General features: G+C 39.6%; 1 protein-coding gene across 3 annotated transcripts in view; it reads left to right on the forward strand.

Moving 5' to 3' along the window:
- LOC132577249 (bifunctional heparan sulfate N-deacetylase/N-sulfotransferase 4) overlaps positions 1 to 15,077 on the forward strand; it is a 217,437-nt gene that overhangs the window by 94,285 nt on the left and 108,075 nt on the right. For all 3 annotated transcript variants that reach the window (XR_009555816.1, XR_009555815.1, XM_060246867.1), the window contains exon 4: positions 7,555 to 7,709. Coding sequence is in view for 1 of the 3 variants with exons in the window: in XM_060246867.1 (XP_060102850.1) it covers positions 7,555 to 7,709 (155 nt within the window). In the remaining 2 variants the exon portion in view is untranslated. The remainder of the gene's footprint in view (positions 1 to 7,554; positions 7,710 to 15,077) is intronic.

The following is a 15,077-nucleotide window of genomic DNA, read 5'->3' on the forward strand; positions in this document are numbered from 1 at the left end:
CATATACACAGACAATACATTTATTTTTAGGGGATTTACACAGCCAGACAGAGTAATTTTTTCCCTCACTCAGTTTTTTCTGCAATCCTGGATATCCCCCCCCCAAAAAAACCAAAAAAAATGTAGAAAAACTTCCTTCATCTCAATATCATCCCAGTCTCTGGAGTTAGATCAGCATTAGGGCTGGTACTATTTAATTTATTCATAAATGATCTGGGACTAGGAGTGAGTGATGTAGTGGCCAAGTTTGCAGATAACACTAAATTATTCAGGCTGGTAAAAACCAAATCTGACTGTGAAGACCTTCAAGAGGACCTCCACAAACTGGGCGACTGGGTGACAATGTGGTAAATTAAGTTCAGTATTGGTAAATGTAAAATGATAAACATTACCCTCCTGCTTTGGTCCCCACTGTGGAGAAAGATTGTACTTTTCCTAGGTAGAAGCTGCAGAGCGGGGGAAGGATATGGAAAGCTGATGTCAGATCACTTCTCCTACAGAAAATGGCTGCCTTGAAGCATGTACTTTATGGTATACCATAACACAATCACGCCAGGTCAAAAAAGACAGATCACACAACAAGCACACGCTGGTGCTAAAAGCTGTAAGGCCAAATACGACAGGAAAAGGCAAGAACAATGCACTGGAGATGAACGGAATACTGAGCATCAGTGTCTGCATGATTGTCATCATGATATGATGCCACAGCAAAGTGATGCTGAGTGCCCAAGGCTAGGCACTCACTCAGAGCCTCTTTCTAGAGCCAGTTGTATTTATTCCCACAATAGGCCTTATTCCTAGTTGAGAATAAAACAGTTGATACTGTAATGACCTTCTATGGTGTGGCCTAATTTGGAATACTGGTAACAGTTCTTGTCACCATATCTTAAAAGGACATTGAAGAGCCAGGAAAAGTACAGAGCAGGGCAAATAAGTTGATTAGAGGGCTGGAGTACCTTTCTTCCTTATGAGAAAAGCCTGAAGAGTCTGGGACCTTTAAGCTTAGAAAAGGGCATGACAGAGATTTATAAAATTATGCATGGGATGGAGAGAGTTGACAAAGAGAAATTTTTCTTCCTCTCCTAAAATACTAAAACTTGACAGCATTCAGTTAAACTGATCAGAAGTAGGTTCAGGTTGGAGAAAAGGAAATGCCACTTTATACAAAGAGTGATTACAATGTGAAATTCATGCCAGAGGATGTAGTGATGGCCACAGTAATTAACAACTTTAAAACTGAATTAGATAGATTCATAGAGGATAAGTCTATCAATGGCTACCAGCCATGGTGATTGAGGGGAACATCCACATGCAGAGGCACTGAGCCTCTGAATCACAGAGCCAAGAGGCAACATCAGTCTGTTGTTGGCCATTCAGAGGACCTGGTTGGCCACTGTGTGAGAGAGACAGGATGCTGGACTAGATGGTCCATTGGTCTGATCCAGAAGGGCTCTTCTTGTGTTCCTATGTAAAGATTAAAAGAGATTTATTTGAGAAAGGGGTCTCAAAGGCTTAATTTGTTTTAAGTGCCTGGATCCAGGCTTAGAATAGGGGCAGTAATAACAGACAAAAACCTTTAACACAGTATTTCTCACCACAAGAGGAGAAGTGATCCCTCCCAACACACACATCCCTATATGTTGTTGGTCATGGTAATGGTTATCAGTATGTCTCATTTTAGATGCTAAGACATATCAGATGGAAGACACATAAAATCATAGATGAAGAAAAAAATCATTGACCTCCCTCGAGAAAAAAATAGCTACCTCAGAAATGAGTGCATTACGGGTAAAGCTTTACAAGATCATTCTTGAGATAAAATTGAATCCTTACTACAAGGTCAAACTCCGAGTACTCAGAAAATGGAAACATTTTGTGGCAATTTAAATGATGGGAGAAATATAATTTTAAATAATATAGAATGTTCTAATGATAAGGGCTTTGTCTACACTAAATAAATTCTTGTTTGTCTGTTTGATCACTCCTTTTCTTATTTCTCACTTTCTCCCCAAGTCCTGAGGGAATTCAGTGATAAAATTTGTATAACATACCAACTGTTCAAATTTTCTGTTTCCCAGCCAACTTCAATATTATCAATATTGAATTTGTGATTAGTGCCAGGATGGAAAATGTTAGCATGTGTGTGTGAATATGTATTCCCTGGTGAATTTTCTAAAAAGGCTGACTAAAATAGCACAAAACTACTTAATGAGTTGAGGCATGTGAGTGACTTCCATTAAGGGACCTGCTGCTCAGCCAGGCATCCAACTTTCAAAGTGAGCCCTACTTTTAAAGGTAGAATTGTTGTTTTGTCACTTCTGCTTAGAGGCAACATGTCAAAGTATTCTCCATGCAAACATACACTTTATTGACTCTCTATAAATAAAACATGGAGAGGTATTCTTTAATTACCGTAAATGTGACTTGTTTACCCACAGAGGCTTTTAATGTAAGATGCTCAACATGTTTTATTAGCACATTGAAGCTGCTGTGCATTACTGACGTTCTTCCTCAATGCACAAAGCTCTGTTTCATTCCTGAACTTAAGTTGAATCCAGGAAGCCAAAACAAAGAACTCTACCTGGCTTTCCAGCCATTAAGATCATTGCAATTAAATTGTTGAAATAAATGACAATGATAATATGTTCAATTTCATGGGGCATTTGGGCTTGCTTTGATTTATTTGTTTCTAGTTAATGCATGTTTTCTTGAATGATTTATACATAATTCTGTTTTTTCCCTTGTTTATTTATTTATTTTAGATTTTGTATGATACAATTTTATTCAGTTTTAATCCACTCTGAGGATTCATTACGTTAATCCTCCAGATAATTGACATCTATGAAGGCAAGCAAAATGGGCTTACATTTGTGGACAAATCAGGAGGAATTATGCAAGAACATGAAAGTTTATCCCAGGAGTTTTCATCTATCCGACTCTAGCATGATCAAGAAAAAGTGCTGACCTATGCAGTTTGCAATGGGATCACTTGTCAGTGGCTTCCATTTTGTTGCATGCAGCAACATAAATGGGCTGCAATACAGAGAACACTGAGTATAATATCCCCTTGAGTTTACACTCTCTAGAACTATGAAATCTCAGTTTCAAAGTAAAGTACATTGATAATACAGTGAAACCTAGAGGCCATCATAAGGAAAGTGAGATGTCTACATTTTCAAGAAATTCTTTTCAAATTATACACCAGTAGGATCTAGCCATGAGCTACTAGGACATACACTCAGCAATTGCCCCTGCAAGATTTCTGAAAGGAAATGGTGCTCTTTTCAAAAGGGGCTGACTAGGTTTTCCTGTTTTATTTTGTTATTGTTCCATAGGTTGTTTCCACCCTGAGTTCTCTTCCATCATCCATCCAAATTAACATCGAGAATTTCTAACATTAATTTCTAAAAGTAATGCATGAGAAGTAAGTTAATAAACCATAGAAGTAAGTTAATAAACTCACTTTTGAACAAGGATGAAAAGCCATCTAAAAAGGAAGCTTGATATAATTGTGTGTAACATCAAGATTCCTTTCTCTCTGTATTTCATCAATGTGTGCATCAGCAACCTATATTAAAGAAAGGTATGAATGAGCAGAACAAACTGACAGTTTTGGAGACCCATCTATGCATAGTATTTTGTACAAAATTTTACACAAAAAGTGGGCAATTAAATTCTGTAGAACAGTGAATTCCTGTTGCAAGTGTCAAACAAGACTACTTATGTTCACTATGGAATAGTGCCACACTAGGACTCGAGAGGCCTAGGTTCAAATCCCCACTCAGCCATAAATCACCATGATGCTTTTAGTCCAGCTGCTCTGGCTGCAGTTCTAAAGATGTTTTCTTGGGAGTAAACCCCACTGAATAACATGGGATTTAAATGCTTAGGGGACTGTTCTCTCCATCTCATAGCCTGGCCTACTTCCCAGTGTTATTGCAAGAATGAAATCGGATGGGAAGAAGAACCATGTATGGTACCCTGAGATCCTTGGAGGAAAAGTAGGATAAAATAATATAGTTAAAAGAGAAGACAATAGGAACCTTCAGGATCCTGGGAGAAACTGGACAGGGTGAATTTTGCAAACATCCCTACATGATTGTGAAGAAAAAAGGGTAGTGTTACAGCAATGGAGAACAAATACTTGCAGCCAGCACTGTGTAACTACGGTACATCTGTATCTGTACAGAGATAACATGAGGAACATATATATTGCCACTGAACTAGATAATGGCCAATAGGCTCAGGAAGAACATTGCTTTAACAGTTTTTTTTTAAAAAATTGACTGCTTTATTCAAGAAATTCAGTTCAGAAGTTACAAAGTATAACATATGCATATAATGTACTAATAACATATCATACTATTAAACAGTCTAAAGACAGACATGAAAAAAATAATAAATGATCATATTGTTTAATACTACTTTTTACTACTATAAAGCTTTAACAGGGTTTAATGGCTTCCTCACTACCGCATATCCTTGCAATGGTTATCTAGTAATGGAAATGAACTCCAAGGATACAATTTACACCTTAGCTGAAATTTAGGGACAGTTTAAAGAGGGTTGCCAATTTCAAGTAGGGAAATTTCTGGCATTTGGGGAGTGGCCCCTTGGGGGAATAGGCTTTGGGAAGTGGAGGGACTTTGGGGGGATATAATGCCATACAGTCCATCTTCCAAACCAATCATTTTCTCAAAGGGAACTGATCTCTTTAGTCTGGATATCAACTGTAATTCTGAGATATCTCCAGGCACCTGTAGGCTGGCAACTCTAAATGTTATACTGAATGAGTTGAGATCCAGGAGGATTGGCTACTTCAGGAGGGTGTAACCGAATATGCAAAGGAGTTCCTGCTACAAAAAAAGCCCTGCTCTGATACATGTAATACACAAACCCCATTTTTCCTGTAGTCCCATTAGGGCTACAGACCAGCTCTGGAGAAGTGCTGTATTTCAGAGATAACAATCGCTGGGCTAGAGCACTTCCATCTGGATGGCAGACTGTCAATATTCAGGGATGTAGACATCAGGAACATCTTGGTTTCATTTGTGATAGTGACACTCTGGAACAACATCATCCCTGTTTAGCCCCCCAGAAAAACATCCCCCATCAGTGTACATATGATGTTACATCAGACCAACAATCATCTCTTATTTATATTGGGAAATCTTGTCTATGTCTTCGCACGATGTGTCTAGCTATTACTATTAATAAAAACATAATTCAGCCTATGCTCCCTATGGTTAACAGGTGCTTCTGCAACGTGTCCACAATATCCGACTGTGACTTTAATTTCACTGTCCCAATCTGGACACGTCAAGAAATTGACCTATCCCCTTCCCTATACCGATCAGTGTCTCCCATTTTCCTAGGAATTGGACTGGAATTAATTCATAGCCTCCTCACACACCCTGAATTACAGCAGACTCTCCAAAAAAATAAAAGATTGTGGAGACACAGCTTCCCTTACAATTATGCACAATGGAGAGAGAATTGCCAGCCTTGCTGCAGAAATAAAAACTGCTGGAACCCACTCTTTTTGGGACTCCCTTTTTGGATTCTCCCCCAGTGCAATAGGATTTTTAAATATTATAATACATCTCATAGTAATAATCTTAGCCATACAAGCTGGCATGGTAGTCTTTTTTAATAATAATAATAACTTTTTATTTACAGTATTTTTTGCACCATAAGACTCACTTTCCCCCCCCAAAAAAGTGGAGGGAAAAGTGTGTGCGTCTTAAGGAGCGAATACTGCAAAAAATTCACACAAATGCCTCTAAATTCACACAAACAGCTCTAAAACCTAGGTGCGTCTTATGCTCAGGTGCGTCTTATGGAGCGAAAAATACGGTATATCCCACCCTCCCTGCCAAGGCAGGCTTAGGGCGGCTCACAACACATAAATACAATACACAGTAAAACCATACTACACAATAATTACACTTAGATAAAACCATCATTTAAATCAACTTATATTAAATTAACATCATGGTGCTATAACTCAGATCTTCTATAAAATTCAGTGGCTAAAAACATCTTCAGCGAATCTTAATTTATCTGGTAAGTTGGCTAAGGCATCAATTTAATAGATTGGAAGCCTTGGCAAACTCAATCAAATATAGTCACTCAGAAGAACAATGAATGCATTACAATTTCCACAGAAATATCTATATATGCATATATTTGTTTATATTTGTTTATTTGTTTATTTATATTTCAATTTATATCCTGCCCTTCCCACCAAAGTGGCTCAGGGCGGCTTACAACATATAAAATCTAACATAGGTTTAGCTTTAAAACATAATTTACAACAATTTAAAACAGTAAGATAATAAAACATATAAACCAGCGGTCTGTCGAAATGTACACTATAATGTACACTACAATATATGTAGGCATGTGTATATATATATATCTACATCTACCTTTCTATATGTATAAGAACAAACAGGTTTTTTTAAAAAAAATGCTGACCTCCAGGGCAAAACTAGAGACCTCCAGGGGATACCTGGAGACATGCAGATGAAGGCTGGATTTTATTTTTAATGATAGCAGCCAATGAAAGTATTCAAAATTCAAAAGAGGGAACCAAAAACAATTTGTCAAAAGAAAAACCAAACTTCTAGGAAAAAACTCAGCCTCCAGCCACTTACTGGCTGAGCATTTCCTTTAGCAGAGGATTGGCTATATGTGGAACTTTGGGTTGCTAGCTCCAGCCTGGAGGTTCCAGATATTTGGAGACTGCATTTGAAACCCATAACACATGGTGCCTTATCTTTCTTAGGTCTTTTTCCCCCAAAGAGGCACGATACTTAAGCTCCAGGCTTAATTTTGGGGGTAATCTCCATGTTCCAACTGGAGGCTGGCAACCTTACAAGGGTGGCCATGGTTATTCCCTTTTCAGAAATCCCACATGTTCCCCCCCTTCTCTACCACCTCTCCCTTGAATGCTTAGTAGTAACTAAAAGAGCCCTGTAAGCTCTTGCAGGACCGGCTACATCAGGGGGGGCATAGCCTAATATGCTCCTTTGAGTTCCTGCTACAAAAAGAGCCCTGCAGAGCACTATTTATTACATGTGCTCCATTTATTACACACAGTGTTACATTGAAGTTGCTTTGTTACCATTGTGGTACAACTGTTCATTTAATAGTCATAAAATAAACAAATAAGGATCTGTTGTTTTAAATTAGGAACAGGTGGTCACCCTAGCTAGGTTCTATGCAGTGGGATTCACATATTAATTGAGTAGTTGGTACATCAGCATAGGGGCCACAGATTTGTGACATAGTAAATTTATAGTTTTACGTGATAGCTGGGCAGTCTGTGTGTGATGGAATCTTGCATGTGCAGGTATAATTTAAATATAGATATAATTAAAATATTTTTCTTTTATTTGCCTTTTAGCATTATGTGATCTGTCATTAAAAATGTAGTTCAATGAGCATAATTCAAGCATAATTTTTATGTAGCAGTCACTCATATGCCAAAAATGTACAAAGTATTTCAGAATATTATTTGCAGCATAATATTCTTCCTTAACTTTGCAGGAACCATTGAAGAGGATGAAGGTGATGACCTATTGCTAAATTCTGTGGAAGAGTTTTGGTGGTTTCCACATATGTGGAGTCACATGCAACCTCATCTCTTCCATAATGAGTCATCACTGGTGGAGCAGATGATTCTTAACAAGGAGTTTGCACTAGTGAGTAATCTTGGAATATGCTTAGGAGCAAATCCACATTAAGGTGTTGGATTGTTGTTTTTAAAAAAATCATTCTTTGGGTAACAGAAAAGTGCTAAATGGATCAAAATCAGAATGCATAAACTAGATAGAAATGTAAATACCATCCCTAACAAGGCAACTGAACAAAGTTTGAAGCTAGTGGCCAATTTGAAGTCAGTTTGGTGTAGTGATTAAGTGTGCGGACTCTTATCTGGAAGAACCGGGTTTGATTCCCCACTCCTCCACTTGCACCTGCTGGAATGGCCTTGGGTCAGCCAGAGCTCTTGTAGGAGTTGACCTTGAAAGGGCAGCTGCTGCAAGAGCTCTCTCAGCCTCACCCACTTCATAGGGTGTCTGTTGTGGTGGGGAGGTAAAGGAGATTGTGACCACTCTGATACTCTGAGATTCAGAGTATAGGGTGAGATATAAATCCAGTATCATAATCGTCGTCGCTTTTAAGAGCAACAAAGTTTTATTTAAGGTATAAGCTTTTGTGTACATGTACACTTCTTCAGATATAATGAAACAGAAGTTATAATTCATACATAAAGGTAGAAGGCAGGCAGCAAATTAGCATAAAGCATAATGAAGATATTTAACAGATGCAAGGACCAAACACGAACAACATGCTTAGGTTACTGTTTATTTGGGTTTAATTCTGGAGGGTAACTTCCATTACAATGTATCTGAAGAAGTGTGCATGCACAGAAAAGCTCATACCTTGAATAAAACTTAGAGGTGCCAATGGACTCAAATATTGTTCTGCTGCTTCATATCCACACAGTTACCCATCTGAATGGATAATAAAATGTTATCTGTAATCACTTTTATTGGGTGTTGAGGACTCTTAAGAATCCTTCTGGATGAGAAGTCAGTTGATAAATGAGGATACAAACTATGACTTTATTTCTTGATAATACTTCAGTTTCTTAATACTAAACTCTGTAGTTGCATTGTTCCTTTATGAGCACTTTTTAAAAATAAAAAATGCTTCCTTATAAGAAATTTATCTTCATAACATACCAGCCTCCCTGATGTCTAATACTGAGCTGGCATCCATTAACTCAGAGTGATCTTGCATCTTCTCATGGTTTTCAGTTCCTAAAGCCCAGGTTGTGTTGCATTTTTACCCACTGTCTGCTAATTTGCTATCCTTCTGCATGCTTGTTTTAACAAAAGCAAAACTCTGATTTTCCAAACAGTATTGCCCTGCCTTTTCATAATATGAATCTAGCTTACCATTATAATTAAAAGAAGGTTGGATTCAGGCAGCCTTTTTGCTCAGTCTCACCTAACTGTCCTCCTTGCTACTGACACATCCCACATAAGTGTTGTCTATGTAGGAGCGGCAAGCTGCTGGGCAGTGGAGCGGAGGGGAGGATCGAACGGGCTGGTTCCAGCAAGAGAAGCTCAGTGCCATGGCTGTCCTGTGCCTGGAGGCTGGGGAATATGGCAGCTGAAGCTAAATGGATCTGATCCGATATATTAGAAAACTGCTTCCTACCCAGTATCCTACTACAGTTTCTAAGACTGACCAAATATACAATCTCACAATTCATATTTTCTTCATCCCTCGATATCGAAATAGCTTATGACCCTCATCCAGGGCACTAGGATTCTTGCGAAGGCTAAGAGCCAGGAATATTTAAGGAACTTGGTTAGAGGAAAAGGAACATGGATACCTGAGCTGGGCATATCAATGACAGGAGAAAATCTGCACTCTAATATTTTCACCTCCTCCTTCAATCTAACCTATTCTTTTCCTTTCATATAGTCATTTCTTGAGAGGTACCAAAGCTCAAGCCTGCATAGAAATTACAGTATCTGACTTGGGAATCTTTTATACAGTTGTGATCAATCTGTAGTGAAAATGTTCTATAAAGGGCTTTGTTGGGGGGGGGGGTTTAAAAAGCCCAGCAGGAACTCATTTGCATATTAGGTCACACCCCCTGACATCACCATTGTTTCACATAAAGCTTTTTTCGTAGAAAAGCCTCAGCAGAAACTCATTTGCACCAAGCCAGCCAGAACTGCATTCCTGTGCGATCCTGCTAAAAAAAAGGCCTTGTTTCCAGACATTCTGAGCCATGGGATTTTTAGTCATAAGACCATATCCTAGCAGCTTCTGGAAACTTATATTTTGTTTTCCAGCCCATACTATCCTTTCCTGCAGCATATTTTTGCTTGAGCCATGTATATTTGTGGGGTTCAACTTTTATTGTCCTAAAGCTACTCAAACCTTGGCTACTTTTATTGGATGTGACCCAACTCCATTAAAATCAACAAGCAGCTCCCTCCTCACTGACCTGGGAATTAGAATTCCAAGTATGAACCGGAATATGTTCATCGCTTTTCTGTTAGCCCATGTTATTCTAACAGGGTAACAGGAATATTTTGCTAAAGAGAATCTTGCCTCAGTGTAGAGATTAAAATATGTGACCTTCAACTTTTGCAGACAACTCAACAATTGGTCTTTGATACCTGAGGCACAACACAACAAGCAGAAGACAAAACTCCATAGCAGGAAAGAGATTTAATATCTTGCCCAAGACTAGAATCTGAAATTTTGTCTGTCTTTTTCAGGGTATGGAGGCTATTTGTGGACAGTATATATCTATTAGCCCATCAAGAAGACTGTGGTAAAATTATGATAATTGGCCTTACTCGTCCTAAATATTGAAATGGGCTTCAAATGGCTGCCAAATAAGTTGAATGGCAGGCTTCTAAAAAGCCTTCTATAAAAACACCATTTTTGAAAACAGTTGTCTAGTTCTGACACTAATGTGTCTACAAAAATGACTGTTAATGTTAGATGTAGAAAAGTTTTCCGATATGTACAGAATAATTGTAAAGCACCCACCCTGTTGAGGGGAAGGAAAAATAATAATTCACACTTGCATCACTGTCAGGAGCTTCTTTGACCTCAGCTATGGTTTCTCTTTCCTGTCAGGAGGTTGTCTTCTCAGTAACCTCTGCCTCTAAGGGATATATTGCCTGTTCCATAAGAAAACAGAACATTCAAAACCAATAACCCAGTTATATATATCAAACAAAAAAATATCCACAGATATCTGATAGCGCCCTTTTGAGCAAAGTCACAGCCTTCTAAAACCACTGATTTCAATAGATTTAGAAGGGTGTAAGTCTGCTGAGGATTGTGCTACAAGACAGTATCCACACAGAGAGCAATGTGAAGCCCTTGAGCATTGTACTCTAAGTCTTCGCACCTTGAATTAACAAACTGACCATGCCACACAAAGAAAGAATTGTAGTTTTACTGCACTGGATGAAATGAGAGCAGCCTTTCCAGACATTCCCGAATTCCATATTTTTCATTCAACACTACATTTTTTGCAGATGGTATAGAGAAAGTAGCCCATCCTCTTATAACTGGAAAAGGGGTGGAGTAAGAGGAAGTAACTTTGCTATGAAGAAATATATTCACTGGTTTTTTTATTTTGGTGTGGGAAGGGGAAAGAGTCCTGTCGGTGAGCATCAAGGATATATTATTTTAAATGCTGTCCCTTTAGTTCAAAGATCCTGGACATCTGTCAAAACCTCTTGTTATATATATTTATAGGCATTGTAGTATATGCTTATCGATTGGCTGTTTTAACCTCTCGTTTGTTTAGCTGTTGCTTTGTTTGCAACTTTTTCTCATGGCCAGTGGCTGAAAAAAAATTGAACTGAACTGAAAATCCTTTGGCACTTTTCCCAATCAATACACTGCACAATGCATCCTACTCACCCACCCCTGTTTTCTTCACTTTGGCTCTGTTTCCTTGACTTTGCGTAATGGGGCTGCTCTGGTCATACAATATTCCAACTTCTTCAAGGCAACTGCAATTAGTTAGTAACTGTTGCTAAACTGAAAGGTCCATTAGAACTGATAGCTGACTTTGGTAAATATTGAATGTGCTCACAGGTAATCTGAAATAGGCTGAATTAAGTTTAAAAGTACCAAAGCTTTTCTGAAACCAAATGTCAAAAAGAAAAAAAATATCATTTCAATTTTTTAAAAAATACTAGTTCTGCAGTACCCATGTTTCACTTTGAACTCTTCTTATAATTCTGAAAACTACAAAACAACTTCTCCTTTTTTTCTTTCCAAGGTATAAAGCTGCCTGAGGCCATACTTCTCTTTTAGTGTATTTATTTATTTAGATAACTATATCCTATTTTTTCCCCAATAAGGACCTAAAGCAGTTTACAACATTGTTCCTCCATTTTATCCTCAAACCAGTAAAGTTGATTAAGATGAGAGAGAGAGAGGCCCCAGCAATCCTTCCATGGCACAATTTTGACACAAGTTAGAACTCTGTTCTTGACAACACCACACCAGTCCACCCCAGAATTTTATAGAGTTTCTCGCAGTCTTGGAGCTTCTTCTTTTTAACTGAACCAAAATTTAAGGGATGAAGACACAAAGTTTCCCTCCAGGCCTCTTCTTGACCAATCACTTGAAAAGTCTTGTCCTCCATTCTTTAGGAACATTTCAGGGAGATTAATAATTCTGTCCCATTGACAAAAGTGCCTTCCATGAGTGGAAAAATTTAATCTAGCCTCAGTTCACAGTTTCACAAAGCAAAATCGAAACTGGGATATTTAAGTCAAACCAGCAAGCCTAAAAATTCAATAGGATCCTTCCCACATTCATAGTATCTCCCTAATGAGCTGCGCTCTTCTACTATGCAAACTAGGTGCTTGCCTAGGATGCCAGCCCTGGAGGCTCACCAAATTGGGCACCCCCACCTTTTGTTTTTAAAAAATCCTTTTCCTTCCTCCCCAAATCACTGCTGTCTTCTCCCTTGCCTTGTCACCACTTCTCCCTGTCTCCTTCCCCTCCCTCCCCACCCCAATCTCTGCTGTCTTTCCCCCTTTACCACCGCTTCTTCGCGCCTCTTTCCCCTCCCTCCCAGCCCCAATTGTTGCTTCTTCATCCCCCATTGCTGCCACTTCTCCTCAGCTCCCTCCCTGCCCCAATTGCTGCTTCTTTCCACAGTTGCCACCGCTTCTCCCCGCTTCCCTCCCTGCCCCAATCGCTGCTGTCTTCCCCCTGTTGCCACCGCTTCTCCCTGCCTCTCTCCCTCCCTGTCCCAATTGCCTTCCTCCCTGCCCCTATTGCTGCTTCTTCCTCCCATTGTCACCGCCTCTACCCACCTTCTTCCCTGCCCTGATTACGGCTTCTTCCCCCTATTGCTGCCACTTCTCCCTGCCTCCTTCCCTGCCCTGATTGCTGCTTCTCCCCACCTTCTTTCCCACTCTGATCACTGCTTCTTCCCTTTGTTGCCATCGCTTCTCACCACCTCCTTCCTCTCCCTAATCACTGCTGTCTTTGCCCCATTGCCTTGCTGCCACTTCTCCTCACCTCCTTTCCCACCTCCTTCCCCACCCCAATTGCTGCTGTCTTCCCCTTTGCCACTGCTTCTCCCCACCACTGGGCTGTGAAAGGATGGCAGGGAGAGTGGGGACAGGAGGGCAGTGGCGGGGGGGCAGCAGGCAGCAAGGCTGCCGGGGGCACTGCAGGTCCTAGGGCCAGCCTTGCCTAGGGGTGCCAATCGCCAATCCCCCCCCCCCTGCTTCAGGGTTATCAGAAAATGGGGGGGAGGGAAATTTCTACTGGGCACTCCATTATACCCTATGGAGACCAGTTCTCATATGATACAATGAAGAATCAATTTATGGGTATCTGAGGCTCTGGAGTGGCTTTTTTTTAGGTAGAGGCATCAGATTTTCAGCATAGCATCTGGTGCCTTTCCTCAAAACACCCCCCCCCCAAAGCACACACACACATTAAAAAAAATTGGACCAGGGGGTTCAATTCTATAAGCCCCCAAAGAAGGTGCCACTATTTCCAACAGAGAGAAGGCATTTAAAAAGTATGTGATCCCTTTAAATGTGACAGTCAGAACTCCCTTTGGAGTTCAATTGTGCTTGTCATAACCTTGCTCCTGGCTCCACCCCCAAAATCTCCTGGCTCCACCCACCCTAAAGTCCCCAGATATTTCTTGAATTGGACAAGAATGCCAAGGATAGAACTGGCAACTTGTACATGCAAATCATTCTTTATCAACAAATCATGACTCACACAACAGTTGTCCTTGGACTCCTGCTTTTAAAGTTATCCTGCTATTTTAAAAACAATTATTTGTCCTGCCCCAATATAGAACTGTGAACTGATATTGGTAGGAATAAAAAAAAAATCTCATTATATGTATTGACTTCTGCTGTATGATTCTAGGGCTCAAAGCCTAACCTTCCCTCTCTTTTTCAAAAGAGCCAGGCAAAATGCAATCAGCTCCATTAAAATTGGTTGAATTTTTTCTATTCCATCTAGTTGGAAATGGATTGGGCCCAGAATTCTGTTTTGCAATGCAAACATTAATTTATAAACATTAACAGTTATAGGGTAAAGCTGGAGTTTTAAGGCAGGATACATGTAATTCTTTAGAATGTTCAGAATTAACAACTAGAAAGATTGTAGGTACATTTACCAAAAAAAGAAAGTTTGTTTTAGAAAAAAAAAATAATGCAATAAGCTGATACAGTGAGAAATAATCTCCTAGGGGAAGTCTCAGTTTACCCGAACAATAATACTCGAAAAGCCATCCCAGCACTAAAAGTAGATAAGAGTTTATGTAAATCTTTTAATTCAGCAAGGTGACAGCTTAGAAAGTGCTGAGAGCCTCATATCACCTCTCTCCTTTTGACAACTCTGAAAGCAATTCAGCAGGGATCACTTCTTCACATTGCGGCCTTGTTGCACCAACAGAGGACGAAACCCATTTTATTTTTCACCCAGCTGAAAACAGGATTTGTCATGCTGAAGCAGGCAGTTGCTCCACTGACAGTTTGTCTTAAAACTTGTTCATATGCATGCTTGGAAGAAGGCCTGAATTAACAGAGTTGCCTTTTACTCTGATGTGGTGAACACATGCAGCTGCTTTATGTGGAGTCAGGCCATTGGTCTATCAAGGCTAGTATGGTCTATTCTAACTGAAAGCAGCTCTCCAGGCTTCCAGGTATTGGTCTTTCACATAGCATACTGCCTTTTAATTGGAGATGTTGTAGATTATAGCTGGCACTATCTGTAAGCAAAGCAGAAGCTGTACTACTGAGCCACAACCCCACTCCAAAATTAGGGGTGAAGATTTTATTACCTTTTTAATCTGTCCAGGACACAGGAGCTCAAAAAACTCACTTGTAGTGTGTTTCGTAGAAGATGCTCATTGCACTTTTAATGGATGCTCTCCTTCATTTATGTTTACCGGTGTTTTTTATTTTGCTAATCTGGCTAATAACATTTCTTTAAGCAAAGTAATGTGGGAGGGGCTTAAGGCTGCTACC

This window comes from Heteronotia binoei, chromosome 9 (genome assembly GCF_032191835.1).
Source record: "Heteronotia binoei isolate CCM8104 ecotype False Entrance Well chromosome 9, APGP_CSIRO_Hbin_v1, whole genome shotgun sequence".
Taxonomy (NCBI): domain Eukaryota; kingdom Metazoa; phylum Chordata; class Lepidosauria; order Squamata; family Gekkonidae; genus Heteronotia; species Heteronotia binoei.